The sequence below is a fragment of the Solanum verrucosum genome, unplaced genomic scaffold (genome assembly GCF_900185275.1).
Source record: "Solanum verrucosum unplaced genomic scaffold, falcon-dt-bn FXZP01000108.1, whole genome shotgun sequence".
In the NCBI taxonomy this organism is placed as follows: Eukaryota; Viridiplantae; Streptophyta; class Magnoliopsida; order Solanales; family Solanaceae; genus Solanum; species Solanum verrucosum.
The window spans coordinates 3,361,610-3,376,293 of record NW_026020274.1 but is presented as its reverse complement, the minus strand read 5'-3'; the positions used below and the strand labels follow the sequence as shown (position 1 = coordinate 3,376,293).

General features: G+C 34.4%; 1 protein-coding gene across 4 annotated transcripts in view; it reads right to left on the bottom strand.

The window, feature by feature from the left end:
* Positions 1 to 714: 714 nt before the first annotated feature.
* LOC125833900 (zinc finger CCCH domain-containing protein 55) overlaps positions 715 to 14,684 on the bottom strand; it is a 31,024-nt gene continuing 17,054 nt past the window's right edge. Inside the window, exons 1-4 of one of the 4 annotated variants that reach the window (XM_049513050.1) lie at positions 10,133 to 10,148; positions 4,159 to 4,437; positions 1,541 to 3,776; positions 715 to 1,134 (exon numbers count right to left, since the gene is read on the bottom strand). In XM_049513050.1, coding sequence (XP_049369007.1) covers positions 1,099 to 1,134; positions 1,541 to 3,776; positions 4,159 to 4,430 — 2,544 coding nt within the window. In that variant the 5' untranslated portion in view covers positions 4,431 to 4,437; positions 10,133 to 10,148 and the 3' untranslated portion in view covers positions 715 to 1,098. Of the gene's footprint in view, positions 1,135 to 1,540; positions 3,777 to 4,158; positions 4,493 to 7,381; positions 7,628 to 9,234; positions 9,321 to 10,132; positions 10,149 to 14,684 lie in introns of those variants that run through there. The other 3 variants (XM_049513049.1, XM_049513047.1, XM_049513048.1) reach the window with 3 other exon arrangements.

Genomic DNA, 14,684 nt, shown 5'->3' with positions numbered 1-14,684 from the left:
CTTTTTTCTTCTTCTTTGTCCCTTTTTGGGCATGAAATTTGAGTAGAGTTGGACAAAAATGCAGGATCATGAGTTGGTTGGCTTACCATTGGTGTGATCTTATTATGCGTATAAATTTTTATAATATATATAAAAGTAACAACTTTAGTTGAATACGCAAAGACACCTTAAATCCATCTCCGATGAGGAAAGGAGGGATTTTTGATGTTGCTACGTTGCGGTAGAGACTTGCCTCATGTTAGAAAAAGGACTGTTAATACAGCTACAAAATCTTTTGAACAGTTATGTCATATATCAAGGTTAATTAATGTAACTCTTTTTTTTGTGGCTAGTCCGTTATCCTTCTCCACTTAAAGATCAAACTTGGTTTACAACAAGATTCAAAATCGTGGCATCCTTCTCCACTAAAACAACAGACTTGGTTTACAACAAGAATCAAACTCGTGACGTGTGTCTACCACACATCCCGCGCTGCAGTACCTTTGACACTGACCCACAGACCTGATGGCTACTTCAAGCTCAGTACTGAAAGAGAGGGATCAAAGTCCCTGGTCACAGCATCAACAATCAATACATAAAATTACAAGATGAATTTCACTAGATGGGGCAAATTCAAGTCTATGATAATTTTCTTTTTTTCAAGTAATTTATAAAGTAGGGAAAGAAAATGAACTGAAAACTCCAACTAGGAGAAGACTGGAACACACCAGAATATTGTATCAGACAAACAAAGGTACTCATTAATAAAATCATAAAGAAGTTAAAACTACAATCAACTCAACAAGAAAACGGACAAGCTAATAAGCAGGTAGACTGAGAAATCAGCACAACTAAGAAAGGAAACTACCATGTGATTGAATCTGTAAGAAGGGAAGGCCAATTACATATAATGCTCAAACATGGGTAAATCAGAAAATAAATGGTCCGAATAACAGATAACGGCTTGCTAAACCAAATCTATCACACTAGTGAAAACTATGAGGATATGTGATTTCAGCAAACAAAGATATCTAACATATCTAAACCTTCTAGTACATGTTGGAAAATCAAGTCCTTATTGAATTTGATTTGTCCAGAAGAGAAGGGGAGTACGGCATCTCAAGCTTCATTCTTCAGAAGTCGCTCCACATATGCCTGTCAAGAGAATATAAGTGAGAGTTAACATGTAATCAACATCTCAAAAAAAATGAAGGATGAACAAGCCTTGCAAAATGTCTATTGATCCCACACCTCCAGACGTACAATCAAAACTCAATAAACACATTATGCACAGAGTTCAATGCTATGTGGCAACTTCAGTACTGCATATGCACACCCTTCCCCTCCACTCTCCTGGGCTAGAGCAGAAGCAAGAAAAAGACAGAAACATACACATCCTATGGGTAACATAGATGTTCATTTGTGCACAATGACAAATCATATTTACAAAAAACAACATTGCAAGCCCAATGTGAGATAAAGTAGAATCTGGTAGTACAGATAGGAAGGTCTAATAAAACTTCATTTTTTGGAGGAATGAACGGTGTAATAGGCAACTCACCTGTACAAGTTTGGTAATTTTAGGCTTTGAATAGGACAGATATTGCTCTATCTTCTCTTGCGTCTTAGGGACTTGTTCTCCTTGAATTGCACCGGTCACCTTATCAACCACCTTCTTAACAACTGTTTTATGAACTTCTCTGCTCATCTTACCTTCTTTCCATATGGGTTTTAGGATCTCTTTAACAAACTCTATTAGAGCGTTTTTGAATAATCGCATCACCTTTTCATCTTTGTTACCGCTTCCCTCTTCAACCTTTCCATGCAGATTCATAGCTCCTGGATGATCATTTTCTTGCACATCCTTGGACTCCTCGGGAGCTAGTTTATCCTTTCCATCCACTTCAACTAATTTATTCTCCTGCTGCTTCACTTCATCAATTTGATCATTATTTCCAAGTTCAGGATCAACAGTAGATGTTTGATTCATTTGGTCCATATGAACCTTATTACTATCTCTATCCAAATAGAACGAATTGTCAGGGGGTAACTTAAAGTTGCCAGATGTATTCAGCTCTAAGCCATCTGGGGGGTGGTAGTTATCTGGAGCCCTCATCTCAGGATTGGTCTGACCATATAGAGCATGCACAAGTGAAGAAATGGGATTTGAAGGTAGCATTCCAGAAGGACCAGAGGGATTTAAGACACTTTGTAGTTGGGCTTCCCTCAGTCCTTCCTCAAATTTCTTTATCATAGATGCTGGAGAGGTTTCCATTTGATGTACTTGCTCACCAGTAACAGTACCGGAAAGATTTTGTGGGACTTTGAACTCCAGCATCTCTGGTGTGCCAGGTTCTTCTCTCTTATTGTGGCCAGCTGATGGGATAGGTAAGAACACATTCTGTTCTTGGTGTGTTCCATTCAGAACTGCAGAATGTTCAGAGCTCATACCAAAACCTGTTCCACTGAAGCTCTGCCCAGGCAAACGGACGTGATGAACACTATCTCTAGGATTCATAAATTCATTTACTGCATTAGAGCCAAGTGTTCTGGCAATGCTATCTTCTGTCAGCCCGTGTGGCTGTACAAAAGATCCAGCAGATCCATAAGGCTGAGTGGCAGATAGAATGATGCCTGGAGCTCCTTGATTTGAATTATGTCCAAGGACATGTGCTGAAGCTCTCTCCATATTTAGATCAGAAGCTTGGGAAGTGAAATGAATATCTTGAGCATTTGCAAAGTTTTGTGTAACAGAAGATTCTGAAATGTTCAAAGCATTAACAAGGCCAGCACTGCCCCTGTGAGGGGAAACACCTCTCTCTGTGTCAGAATTCATAAATTGTGGTTCTGTTCCCCAGGCTCTGTTCTCATTTTTGAAATTATGGCCGGGTCTTTCATTGGTCCTATCCGTAAGAACTGTGACAGTAGTATCTTTTCTCACAACACTTTCATCCCACCCACTAGCCTTTACAAGGTCCGAGGGCCTTGCTTCATTATCCCACTTTGGACCATCTAACCAGTTATTCTTGTCATCAAACCTATGGCCACCAATGTCATCTGAGGGCCTAATTTCATGATTTCTTGATGTGGCATCATGAGAGAATTTGCAATTATCCTTATAGCACTTCCCCGCTGCAAAGTACTCACAGAGTGATTTTCCGGTTCTGGTTGCTTGATTGTCCTGACCATGATCAAAGGATGTACTCCGAGTGCCTTTGTCATAGTTATCACCTGAGGCCCCATCATGAGAAAATCTGCATGATGCACCCCAGCGACAGCTGCCTTTCACAAAATTCCTGCAAGTAATTGTACCTCTACTCCGGTTTCTGTGCAGCTCATCCTCCAAATGATGCATGTCAGGAAGCCTGTCCCTTGATTGGTACCCAGGACCTTCACTATCATTATACCTTGAGATATTCCCACGCTCAGGTCGACTGCCCAATCTTTCTGATAAGTTGTCCTCTGAATGACCTCCATCCCTATGACTGGCAGCATCTGGATGAACGAACCTGCAATCACTGCCTCTCCTACAATTCCCCGCTGCAAAATTTCTGCATACCTGGGAAGATATATGAAGGCCAGTTCTTCTATCACCTGATGCATATGGATCACGTTTAGAACTGTGAGGAGGACTACGACTCCTATTCTGAACTCTCATACTACCCCTGTCCCGGCTCCTGCTCCTGCTCCTGCTTCTGCTCCTGGTCCTAAACCTGTCCCGTCCCCTGCTGCGACTCCTGCTCCTACCTTCTCCCCTTCCCCGGCTCCTGCTCCTGCTCCTGGCTCTACCGGGGTATCTATCAAATGAAAAACGAACAAACAACAATATATCAGTAGAAGAATGATCAACCATGTCTTATAGCCCAATTCCCCCTTCTCCTTCCCCTCAACCCAAAGGGAAGATCAGGCAAAAGGGAGAGAGCACCAAAAGAATGATGGAAAATCAAATAAACATGTACACACTTTGGAGCAAGTAAAACTAAAATATAAAAGGTGAAGTAGTGCCGTCCCACCAGCCAGAGCTTCTTTCTTTGCAAATTGTGATACATGAAATGCATCAAAAACTCAAACCCAAGTAACAACCTTACTTGAGAGCTAATAGGTTTTACAAATAAGGGATCAATATCTTTTGATAATCATGAGTACGATGCATCATTAAACTAAATATTGTAAACAGACCTGCGAGACTGGGCCCGACCATTATCTGGAGAGTGGCTATTGCTTCGCCTTCCCCGCCTTTCAAAAGCTGGAGACATGCTCTTGTAATGATAGTTTTCCTTCCTCGAATCTTCAGGTCCCGTAACATTGTCCCCAGACGACCAACCAGATCTACTTTTGGACTGCCATGAATTATCAGCTTTTGGAGGTCCCCATTCCTCATATTTCGGACTATTTGGACTCTCTTCTTCAGCATCCCACAAAGACTTTCGCCTTTTTGCATTTTCACCCATAGTGGCCCTTGATAGCAAATATCAGCAATATTTAAGTTCTTTCGTGAAGCATATTTGAAGACCTGAAAAGTATAGACATGATTTTACTATTTCAGTGAATCAAGTAGCCTCAAAGCAGTAACAAATAACTATCATGTGCCCTTTCTGGATTACTTTCATAGAAAATTGATTATCGTAATCCAAAAAATGGAAAAACAACAAAATAAAATATAAGTTCCGGAGAAGAGTGAATGTTTGACCACTAAACCCAAAACAAATATCCAGAATGTGTTGTAGAAATATGAAACTCAAGATGGATATGCAAGTAGCAAACATAGATGAGAAAGCGAGAGAAGATCCCATGAAACAGTTTGTCATGTGAATGTAAACTTCCAAATACACTTGTCAATAGGTGTGGTAATATGATGTGCTAAAGGGGACAATGCAGACTTAAAATCACAAAAAGAAAATTTGTCTCATAAGAGCTATAATCTCCCTTTAAAAACAATAGAAAAAGAAGAAAAATGTTACATTAAGGCAATATCAATTAGTCAAAATTAACATGTTGTTACACATACATTGGATCTAATGTTTGTCAGATGCTTTTACTTTGGTTAGAGATCTTTATGCTGGTGTTACGAGTGTCAATGTACAGATCCTCTAGTTTATTTTTATATCGATTATTGAGTGCTACAATCAAATGGCCCCTAATAGAACGTGATTAATATAGAGGATTCATACAACTGATATATCCTCTAAAGCTGGTATTAATCAATTGATTGATTTATTGGGAAAAACAAACATGTAGAGAGAGAGTAATGGAACGACACAGTCAGTCTGATGCAATAGCGACCTCTTGATTGATCTCTCAACCAAGACAAGTCTATGCTAAGAATCAGAAATTGCACTCAAGAGTAAGTAGATCATATTGATTTTTGAGTCTAGTTGCTAGAAGTATTAATTTTCTTTAATACTCAAGTTACCGTTCTCCAAAAAGAAGTGTTTCAACAAAACAACATGTTTTTAAGCATGGATTCAGCAATACAATATTAGTATTATTTCCTATTGGTAGCTATGCAATAATTTTTCTATAACCAAGAAAATACCCGAGAGCTAATGACAAACAGTTTGATACTTGGTGGATAATGAGCTTGCCCCTCTACTCCTCTCCACTTAAATATCAGGTGTTTTCCTGCAGCAGGACTTCAAACCCCTGAGGTGGCCCTAAAATGTCATGTGTTGCACTCTTACCACTAGACCCAAGCTCTAGAGACAGCAGCAATAGAATACTTGCTATACATACAAATACAAGGACCAAAATAAAGTACCTACATTTCTTTTATTCGATTGATATAAGAAAGTAAGATAATAAATGTTTCCCGAAGACCTCCTTCCAAATGAAAAGACAAGAGACACACAATTAGGGACAGCAACACCAATTCCCAATAACTTCAAGAGAAGAAAGAATATCCAACAAAATTAGCTACACAAACTTTTTTTTTTTTTTGATGACAAGGGAAACCCGCAGCCGCTACCCTTTGGGTGTGCACAGGGTAAAACCCCCGCTCCTATGCAATAGCTCACAAACCACATAGGAGAGGTAACCCGCACTAGGCAAGCCTGGTGCGACGAGCTCGACCCAGAAGCCAAACCCCTTGCTTTCGCTGGCAAGGGGTTTCGAACTTGAGACCTCCAACATGAAAGTCCCAAGCCCAAACCATTGGGCCACCCCGAAGGGTAAAATTAGCTACACAAACTTGTGATCCAAGAATGGAACAAACAAAAGTAGCAACTACCGACATTGATAGAATAAGAACCAGAACAAATATTCATGTTATAGCACTTAAAGATAACAACTACTCTATTCATATCTCCAAATCATTATAGTCAGGCACTTCTGGCTGCTGGAAAGGTTCTTTATCCTAACTAAATTCACTGTGGTTACGCTTACAGAGACTCGGAAACTTAATTCGCATCAAACCATGAGTACAAACCAATAGTCCAGCTTCACTTGGTTCTTCTACAAGTTCTGAACCAGACACAAAAATTTCCAATTTTCTATGAATTGAACGATGTATGGCCTTTTACAAAATGGAAGCAGCAAGTATTTTGAGCAGGATGAGGCATCAATGGAGTTGTCAATCCTCTAAATTTTGTTGACAGACTTCACACCACTGCTCGTCACAAACAACTTAACAACAACAACATACCTAGTGAAGTCCCACACAGTGGGTTCTGGGGAAGGTAGTGTGTAGGCAAACCTTATCTCTACCTCAGAAGTGATGTAGAGAAGTTGTTTCTGATAGATCCCCATCTCAAGACAAAGAGAGTCTAGGAAAACACATAATGGAAGTACAATGGAGTATGGACAATAGATAGTAACAAAAAATAACAGATTGTACATAACAGTACTATAACAAAATAATACTACAAACAAACTACACAACATAGTAGATAGTCACAGAAATCGAAGAGCGAGAAACTACAAGAGGAGTCCTACGACTACTAGTAAGGGCAACAAGACAACTTAGTGGCTAGAATACCATATGCAGCTGAATGGAACACTGGTGAGAGGTTATGTTGCATCCTAAGGACATTACTTAAAATGTACATCTGATGTTGCCAGCTAATGCACGGCCATAGAAGATGAAACCATTTTGCGAGCCTAAATATAAAAATGTGATTCCAGAACTCATGTACGAAGACAATTTGACTAAAGAACTTCAATTGAACCTTGCATCATTCAATGGATATGCTTAAATAATTAATGGGCACATTTGGCTTTTCAGTAGCAGCTGAAAATAAACTTTATTTAGGTAAATTATTGCACTTGATGAATCAAGTCATGACAGGTCTTCCTTTTTAATTCTCAAAAAGAAAAAGTCACGACAGGTCTAATAATTTTGCTTTCAATAATCTCCGATGCATGCAGTGAAAATATTCCCAAGTTATTATTGGTAATAAAATCGTACCCAAATTTCTTTTGACCAATTCTCTGGTGTTGAATAATGGCCCCTTCTTCTTATACTCCTATTCTTTTCTCCTAACTCTTTTGTTATCCCAAGTCTCCAACTTCTACTAGCTTTGAATTTATACAGCATGCTACAGCTAGTCTGCTACTGCTACTTCTGATGGTGAACAACCATGGCATCACGTCGAAAGAAGCAGAACCAATTTAACCATCCAAATGTGCATCAGTGAAGCGCAAACATCCAATAATATCACTCAAGCCTCGCCTAATTAAGGATGATTAACAATAATATCAGTGAACCTTTCAAGACACAAATTATATTGGAAGTCTTCCATCAAATTCCATGAGGGAACTGAACTTGCCGATGCACCAATAAATACCCACCTAAAACTATTTACAAGGGTCTTTCAACTCCTTCAAATGCTCTTCTGTTTGTTCTTGTTTCTATCATCCACATGAAACAAAGGAGCTAATTTCAACAATCTCATTCTCAGCCTCTTCCTTCTAAATATCCACCCTAGTAGTATCTCTCTAACTATTCTTGATGTCACCAATTCAATTTCAAACACCTTCCACACTATGCACCATAACATGTTTGCCTCGAACCATGAAGCAACAATTATTAACATTCTCTACCTGCAGTCCTACATATGAAACGCCAACTTTTATAAATCGTACTCCTCAAATTCTGCTGCGTGGATGGCTTTCCATGCTGTTTTCTTAATTGATGAAGTAAAGATGGCTTTCCGCGCAATTTTTCAAGTGAAGAAAGGTGAATTCCTTGAAGTTCTGGTAACACAATTGAAGTGTAAGGGAAATCTCCGTTCTCTTTCAAGTAATACGTTATAGAAAGACTTAATTGAGAAAAGATCATCTCTCGTGCTTCTCATTTGGGCTGTTATTATCGATAAGTGATGTTTTTTGCTTGTAGAATGATTCTATCACCTTGTTGAGCTCTTCCATCACCTAGCACTGCAAATTCCTTTCGAAATTCAGGTCCAAATAAATTTTAATCTCTATGTTGCTGGCATACAAGACTAAGTACTACTGTTCGTAGGCAAGATATTTGATGACAAAGAGACAAGTTTTACAAACAAAAAAAAAGGGATATTGTTGCACCATTTTCAGAAGTTCACAATTTCTGGCCTTATTTCCAAAGTAAAGCCTATTTCTTTTTGGTACAGGAGGACCTCTCACTTTGCAATGTTCACTAGCTTAGTGCTTGACTAATTTTTTCTATCAATAAAATTTATTTACTGACCAAAAAAAATTATGTCTTTATTTTGCTACTTAAATCTCATATCTATGTCAAACCTGCCCACCCTTTCATTACGCTCCTTTGTAGAGTTGCTCTATAAGGCTGCATGATTGATCTCAATAATTCTCCGACATGATCCTCCTTTACAACACTTGTTACTCTTCAGAGAAACTTCAAATCCATTTTCCTAGTAAGATTCTATTATTACCCTCAAGCCCTTAGCTCCTTCCCACCATCTTCCCAGGGATGTTAATGTTATGTTCCCCAATTAGAAATATGGTACTTTTTTTACGTCCCCCTTGTATCCTAAAGGCTATCTTTTGTAACTTTACTAGCCTTTGAGCAAGAGAAACAACTCACCAATACGGCAGTACCGCCAATAAGGACATGTTATAGCTTAGAGTATTAAAATAGTGTTCTTAATCAATACTCCTTTCTCCTTTTTAATACTAGCCACACTTAATCTAGAAGTATATGAGAAGAGTGGTAAACTCCTTATATTAATGAATGAATTTAATGCTTCGGGGAAACAACTCAAGAACGATTGTTCATTGCTTCAGGTAAACAGTTTAGGAGCAATTGTCAAAGCTAATTACCCACATCCCGGTAATCAAGCTTCAGATCTAGTCTATACGCAGAATCCCCAGGATACCGTCCAACAGATTAACTTGTCCAAGTCCCAACCACACTGCAAATTCGACCAACAACAAGCATAAATCAATCTTAAACTAGTTTGGGTCCGCTATATCTATGTCCACTACACTATTTTAACCCATTTCCTAAAATTAAGATCCCTTGCCCTAAATATCATTTGTCCTCCCACTTGCTAACATGTCTAGCATAATTTAACATTCTTCAAGCATCAATATGCGTAGAAAAGAAAGTGAACTTTCACTTGCATATCAGAAATGAGGAATCAAAGTTTCCTCAACCGTTTCCAAGATTTGGACTAAAACAACTAACCCCACATACACAAGCTAACCCCTTTACAAGATTTGGACTAAAACAACTAACCCCCCACACACAAGCTAGCCCCTTCACAAGATTTGAACTAAAACAACTAACCCCACATACACAAGCTAACCCCTTTACAAGATTTGAACTAAAACAACTAACCCCACATACACAAGCTAACCCCTTTTACAAGATTTGAACTAAAACAACTAACCCCACATACACAAGCTAACCCCTTTACAAGATTTGAACTAAAACAGCTAACCCCACATACAAAAGCTAACCCCTTTACAAGATTTGAGCTAAAACATCTAAATTCACATACACGAGCTCCAATCGCCCAAACCCACAAGCTAAAAGCAAAGAAAAAGACAAAAAAATGAGTCACAGAAAGATACAAAATCTGTTGCCCTAATACGGTTTTTCATGTTAACCATAACATACAAAACACAACAGAACAGATCAATTCAAGAAAAACAAAAACCCCTAATTTACAAACACGAAAAGAGCAAAAGGGAGTGAGGAGAAAAGGGTACTGACCTTTGACAACAAAGATGAAGATCGAGAAAATGGAGCTCTTTTTCCTTGTTCTAAAATCTTCTATAAAAAAAAATCCCTCAAGAGTGGAGAGTGAAAGAGAGCATGTGAGGGAATTGTCGAAGAAAAAGATTATTTGAAGGAGTCTAGGGCCTTTAAGTCTTCGCAGCCTCTCTACACACACGAACTACTGTGTCTGGCTGTAAGAGAGGTATTTTATTAGCTGAATGATGGTCACTTTGAGGTTATTTTGGTCATTTTTCCTTTTTACACCATCTATAAAGGCATGATACATAAACATGATCTTTAATTTGGTGTCAGCTGACAACTATGACCCTTAACTTTGGATGTGCACAAATAGGCACTTAAACTTGTATAAAATTGAACAAATAGACACATTCGTCCTACATGGCTATTTTGTGTCCTACGTGGCGTTCTACATGTATTATGCCATGTAGGACACGTGTGTCTACTTGTTCAATTTTATACAAGTTTAAGTGACTTGTACACACTCAAAATTGAAGGGCATAATAATCCGCTGAAACTAAATTAAGGGTCATGTTTATGTATTATATCATCTATAAATCTATCATGAAAATGGTCTTGTATGTCTAGACTAGGTAATGTTGCCCGTGCTATGCACGGGCCCAATAATATAAATGGTATGTTTTGGGGCTAATAACGGAGATTTTGAAACGATTGTTTGCGTGGATAAAGGAATAAGTTCTTTTATCAAAAACTTGTACTTTATTTGACGCTATTCAAGGCACAATAAGACTATCCACATACAAAATTTTTGAAATATTTTATGTTGTCAATTATCATGATTTATAGTATTTTTACGATAGATTCACTTAAAGAATGAGTGGAATTTTTTGTATTTTTTTTCAAAACATATTTTATGTTGTCAATTATCATGATTTATAATATTTTTACGCATTTTTTAAATATAAAAAACCCAAAAAAAATAAGACAAATAAATTAAAATAGACCCAATATATGTTATTTTTGTTGTCTCAATTTATGTCACACAAATAAAATTTGGAGAGTCATCCAAATTTTAATTTTTTTTTTTAAAATGTTTTAAGTTATTAATTATTGTGATTTATAATATTTTTATGTAACTTTCAAATAACCAACATTACTGGTCACTTTGTCCTAATTTATGTGATATGGATAAAAATACAAAATTAACCCTTTTAAAATGTCTTTCAGATATTTTAAGTTGTTAATTATTATTATTTATAATACTTTTTTGGTAATTTTAAAATGATATGTGTTATTTTTTCTGTCCTAATATATGTGAGCCTGAAAGAATTCTGAGAGTGAACCTATTTTATTATATAGCTTTTAAATATTTTAAATTGGTAATTATTCTAATTTTTAATGCTTTTTAAGTCATTTGTAAATGATATATGTTGCTTCCTTTGTCCCATTTTATATAGTATAAATAAAATTCCCGAAACCAACTAAATTTTTAATATATTTTTAAAAATATTTTAAATTATTAATTATTGCGATTTATAATATTAAAAAAAAGTACAAAACTTGTATCAGCCTAAAAAATGACTACGATAATTCGAAGCCTACAGAAAGCAATATGGTTGTACGTAATTTTTAAATACTTAATATATATTACTCCACTTGTCTCAATGTATGTAGCATTGATAAAATTTCAAGATTCAATCAAATGTTGTTAATTGTTAACATTTATAATACATTTTACGTAGTTTTCAATAATTTCACATTAAACAATACATATTACTACTTTTGTCTCATTTTATGTGACATTGATAGATTAATTTTAAGAATCAGTCAATTTATTTTTTCTGTTTTTTTAATAAATATTTTAAGTGGTCAAAATCACGATTTATTGTATTTTATACATAATTTTTAACGATAGATTAATTTCAAGAATTAATCGAATTTTTTATATGTATTTATTTTTGAAATATTTTATGTTGTCAATTATCATGATTTATAGTATTTTTATGCATTTTTTAAATATAAAAAAAATTAAGACAAATAAATTAAAATGGGCGCAATATATGTTATTTTTGTTGTCTCAATTTATGTGACACAAATGAAATTTGAAGAGTCATCCAAATTTGCATTTTAAAAAAAAATGTTCTAAGTTATTAATTATTGTGATTTATAATATTTTTATGTAACTTTCAAATAACTTACATTGTTGGTCACTTTGTCCTAATTTATGTGATATGGATAAACTTACAAAATTAACCCTTTTAAAATGTCTTTCAGATATTTTAAGTTGTTAATTATTATTATTTATAATACTTTTTTGGTAATTTTGAAATGATATATGTTATTTTTTCTGTCCCAATATATGTGACCCGGATAGAATTTTGAGAGTCAACCTATTTTATTATATATCTTTTAAATATTAAATATTTTAAGTCATTTGTAAATGATTTATTATATTATATTATTATATATTATATTTTATATATATATATATATATATATATATATATATATATATATATATATATATATTATATTTATTTCTACTATATAATAAAAGGGGTTTTATTATGATATTATATAATAGTAGAATATATATTATATAAATTCCCTTTTATTATATAGTAGAAATTACAATTACAAAATTAACCCTTTTAAAATGTCTTTAAGATATTTTAAGTTGTTAATTATTATTATTTATAATACTTTTTTGGTAATTTTAAAATGATATATGTTATTTTTTCTGTCCCAATATATGTGACCCGGATAGAATTTTGAGAGTGAACCTATTTTATTATATATCCTTTAAATATGAAATATTTTAAGTCATTTGTAAATGAGTTATTATATTATATTATTATATATTATATAAACTCCCTTATAGTAGAAAAATAAATATATATTATATATTAGAAAAAATAATTTATTATATTATATATTATATATTATATAGGGAGTTTATGATTGGACATCACAATGTCCCATCATAAACTCCCTCTTATATAATAAGAGAATTATGGCATAATAATACATAGCCATGCTATTTATAACTTAGATTTCAATTACGATTTATGCCCTCCAACTTTAGATGGTACTATCTTCGTCCATTTTTAATTGTAATAATTTTCTTTTTTAGAATCAAATTATATAAAAAAAAATTGACTAACATTTTACTATGTATTTATTCATCATATTTATATGCAAAAATTGAAATTTATAGTACTCTTTGTATAGTTTTTGAATATCTAAATTTTTTATTTAAAATATTGAATTAATGTAATCTAATTTAACATTGAAAATTAGTCAAATTGACTTTCGAAAAGTGCAACATAACAAATAAAAGTGACAGAGGAAGTATAAAATCGAATAATTAGATACATGTTTCATGCGTGGTAATTCGTGTGAGCCACCATGTAAAATATGTGCTTAATCAAGTTTTTACCAAGTGTTTGTCTTTGCACACTCGAAATTAAAGGATATTTTTGAGTTATTTAGGTTGTTAAAGGGTAGGAGTGGACATGGTATGGTATATACCGAATTACCATAGCATATCAAAATTTCTGATACCGTGATTTTGGTATTATGATATTTTGTAGAGTTGGGAAACTAAATAAGCCACAAAAACATAAAAGTGACCAAAATAAGCCACTACTTTAGTAAGTAACTAAAATAAATTTAGTGGAAGAAAATATTCCACTTTATCTAATATTCTAAACGTTTTTCGTTAGTCTCATAACGTGTATATTTTAATATATAACGGAACTATTTCCTACACTTTATAAAATGAACTATTTCTTACACTTTATAAAGAGTAAATTTTTCTTACACTTTATAAAAGTTACTTTACCTTTTCAGTTTCTTCTTCTCCCCTTTCACTTTCATGGCTTCCAAACTTAACACTTTGAAGATTAACAGTTGATGATCCCAATCCAACAACTGAAGCGGCCCTACACTAAAAAATTAAAATCTTGAAAGATTGGAGTAGCACAACCCAACAACATAACAATTCGACCCTACAAATTATATAAATTAGGTATTTTTTTTCATCTCATATTTTCATTACTTTAAAATGATGTTGTAATTTGTTCAAAATTTCAAAAGTATAATAGATTAGAAATAAGTTGGAACTTAGCTTCATTACTCATTTGCTACAAATTATACTACCAAAAGTATTAGACATTTACGTTTCTAATCCCCTAAAATAAAAATCTGTTATAGGAACTTTTGCTAATGTACTTCAGGTACAAATATATGTTAACTAGACCAAAATAGATCAAGTTACGGAAAAAGAACTAGAGGGACGGGGAGAGAAAAAGCTTATAGACAATAAAAAGAGTAATTTTGCTAAGTGGAGAATATAGTTAAGTAGTTACAAACCAATATTGCCAACTTTTGGATCATTATGCAATCATGCAATAAGATTTTCTTATGATTAGCATAAACTATAACGGTAAATACATAAAAACAAGGTGATTAAACAGAACTAATAAATTCGAGATTGGTATACAATTGAGAATACTTAAAGCAAGTACACAAGGACTTAAGCAAGGGAATACTCACCCATAAACCA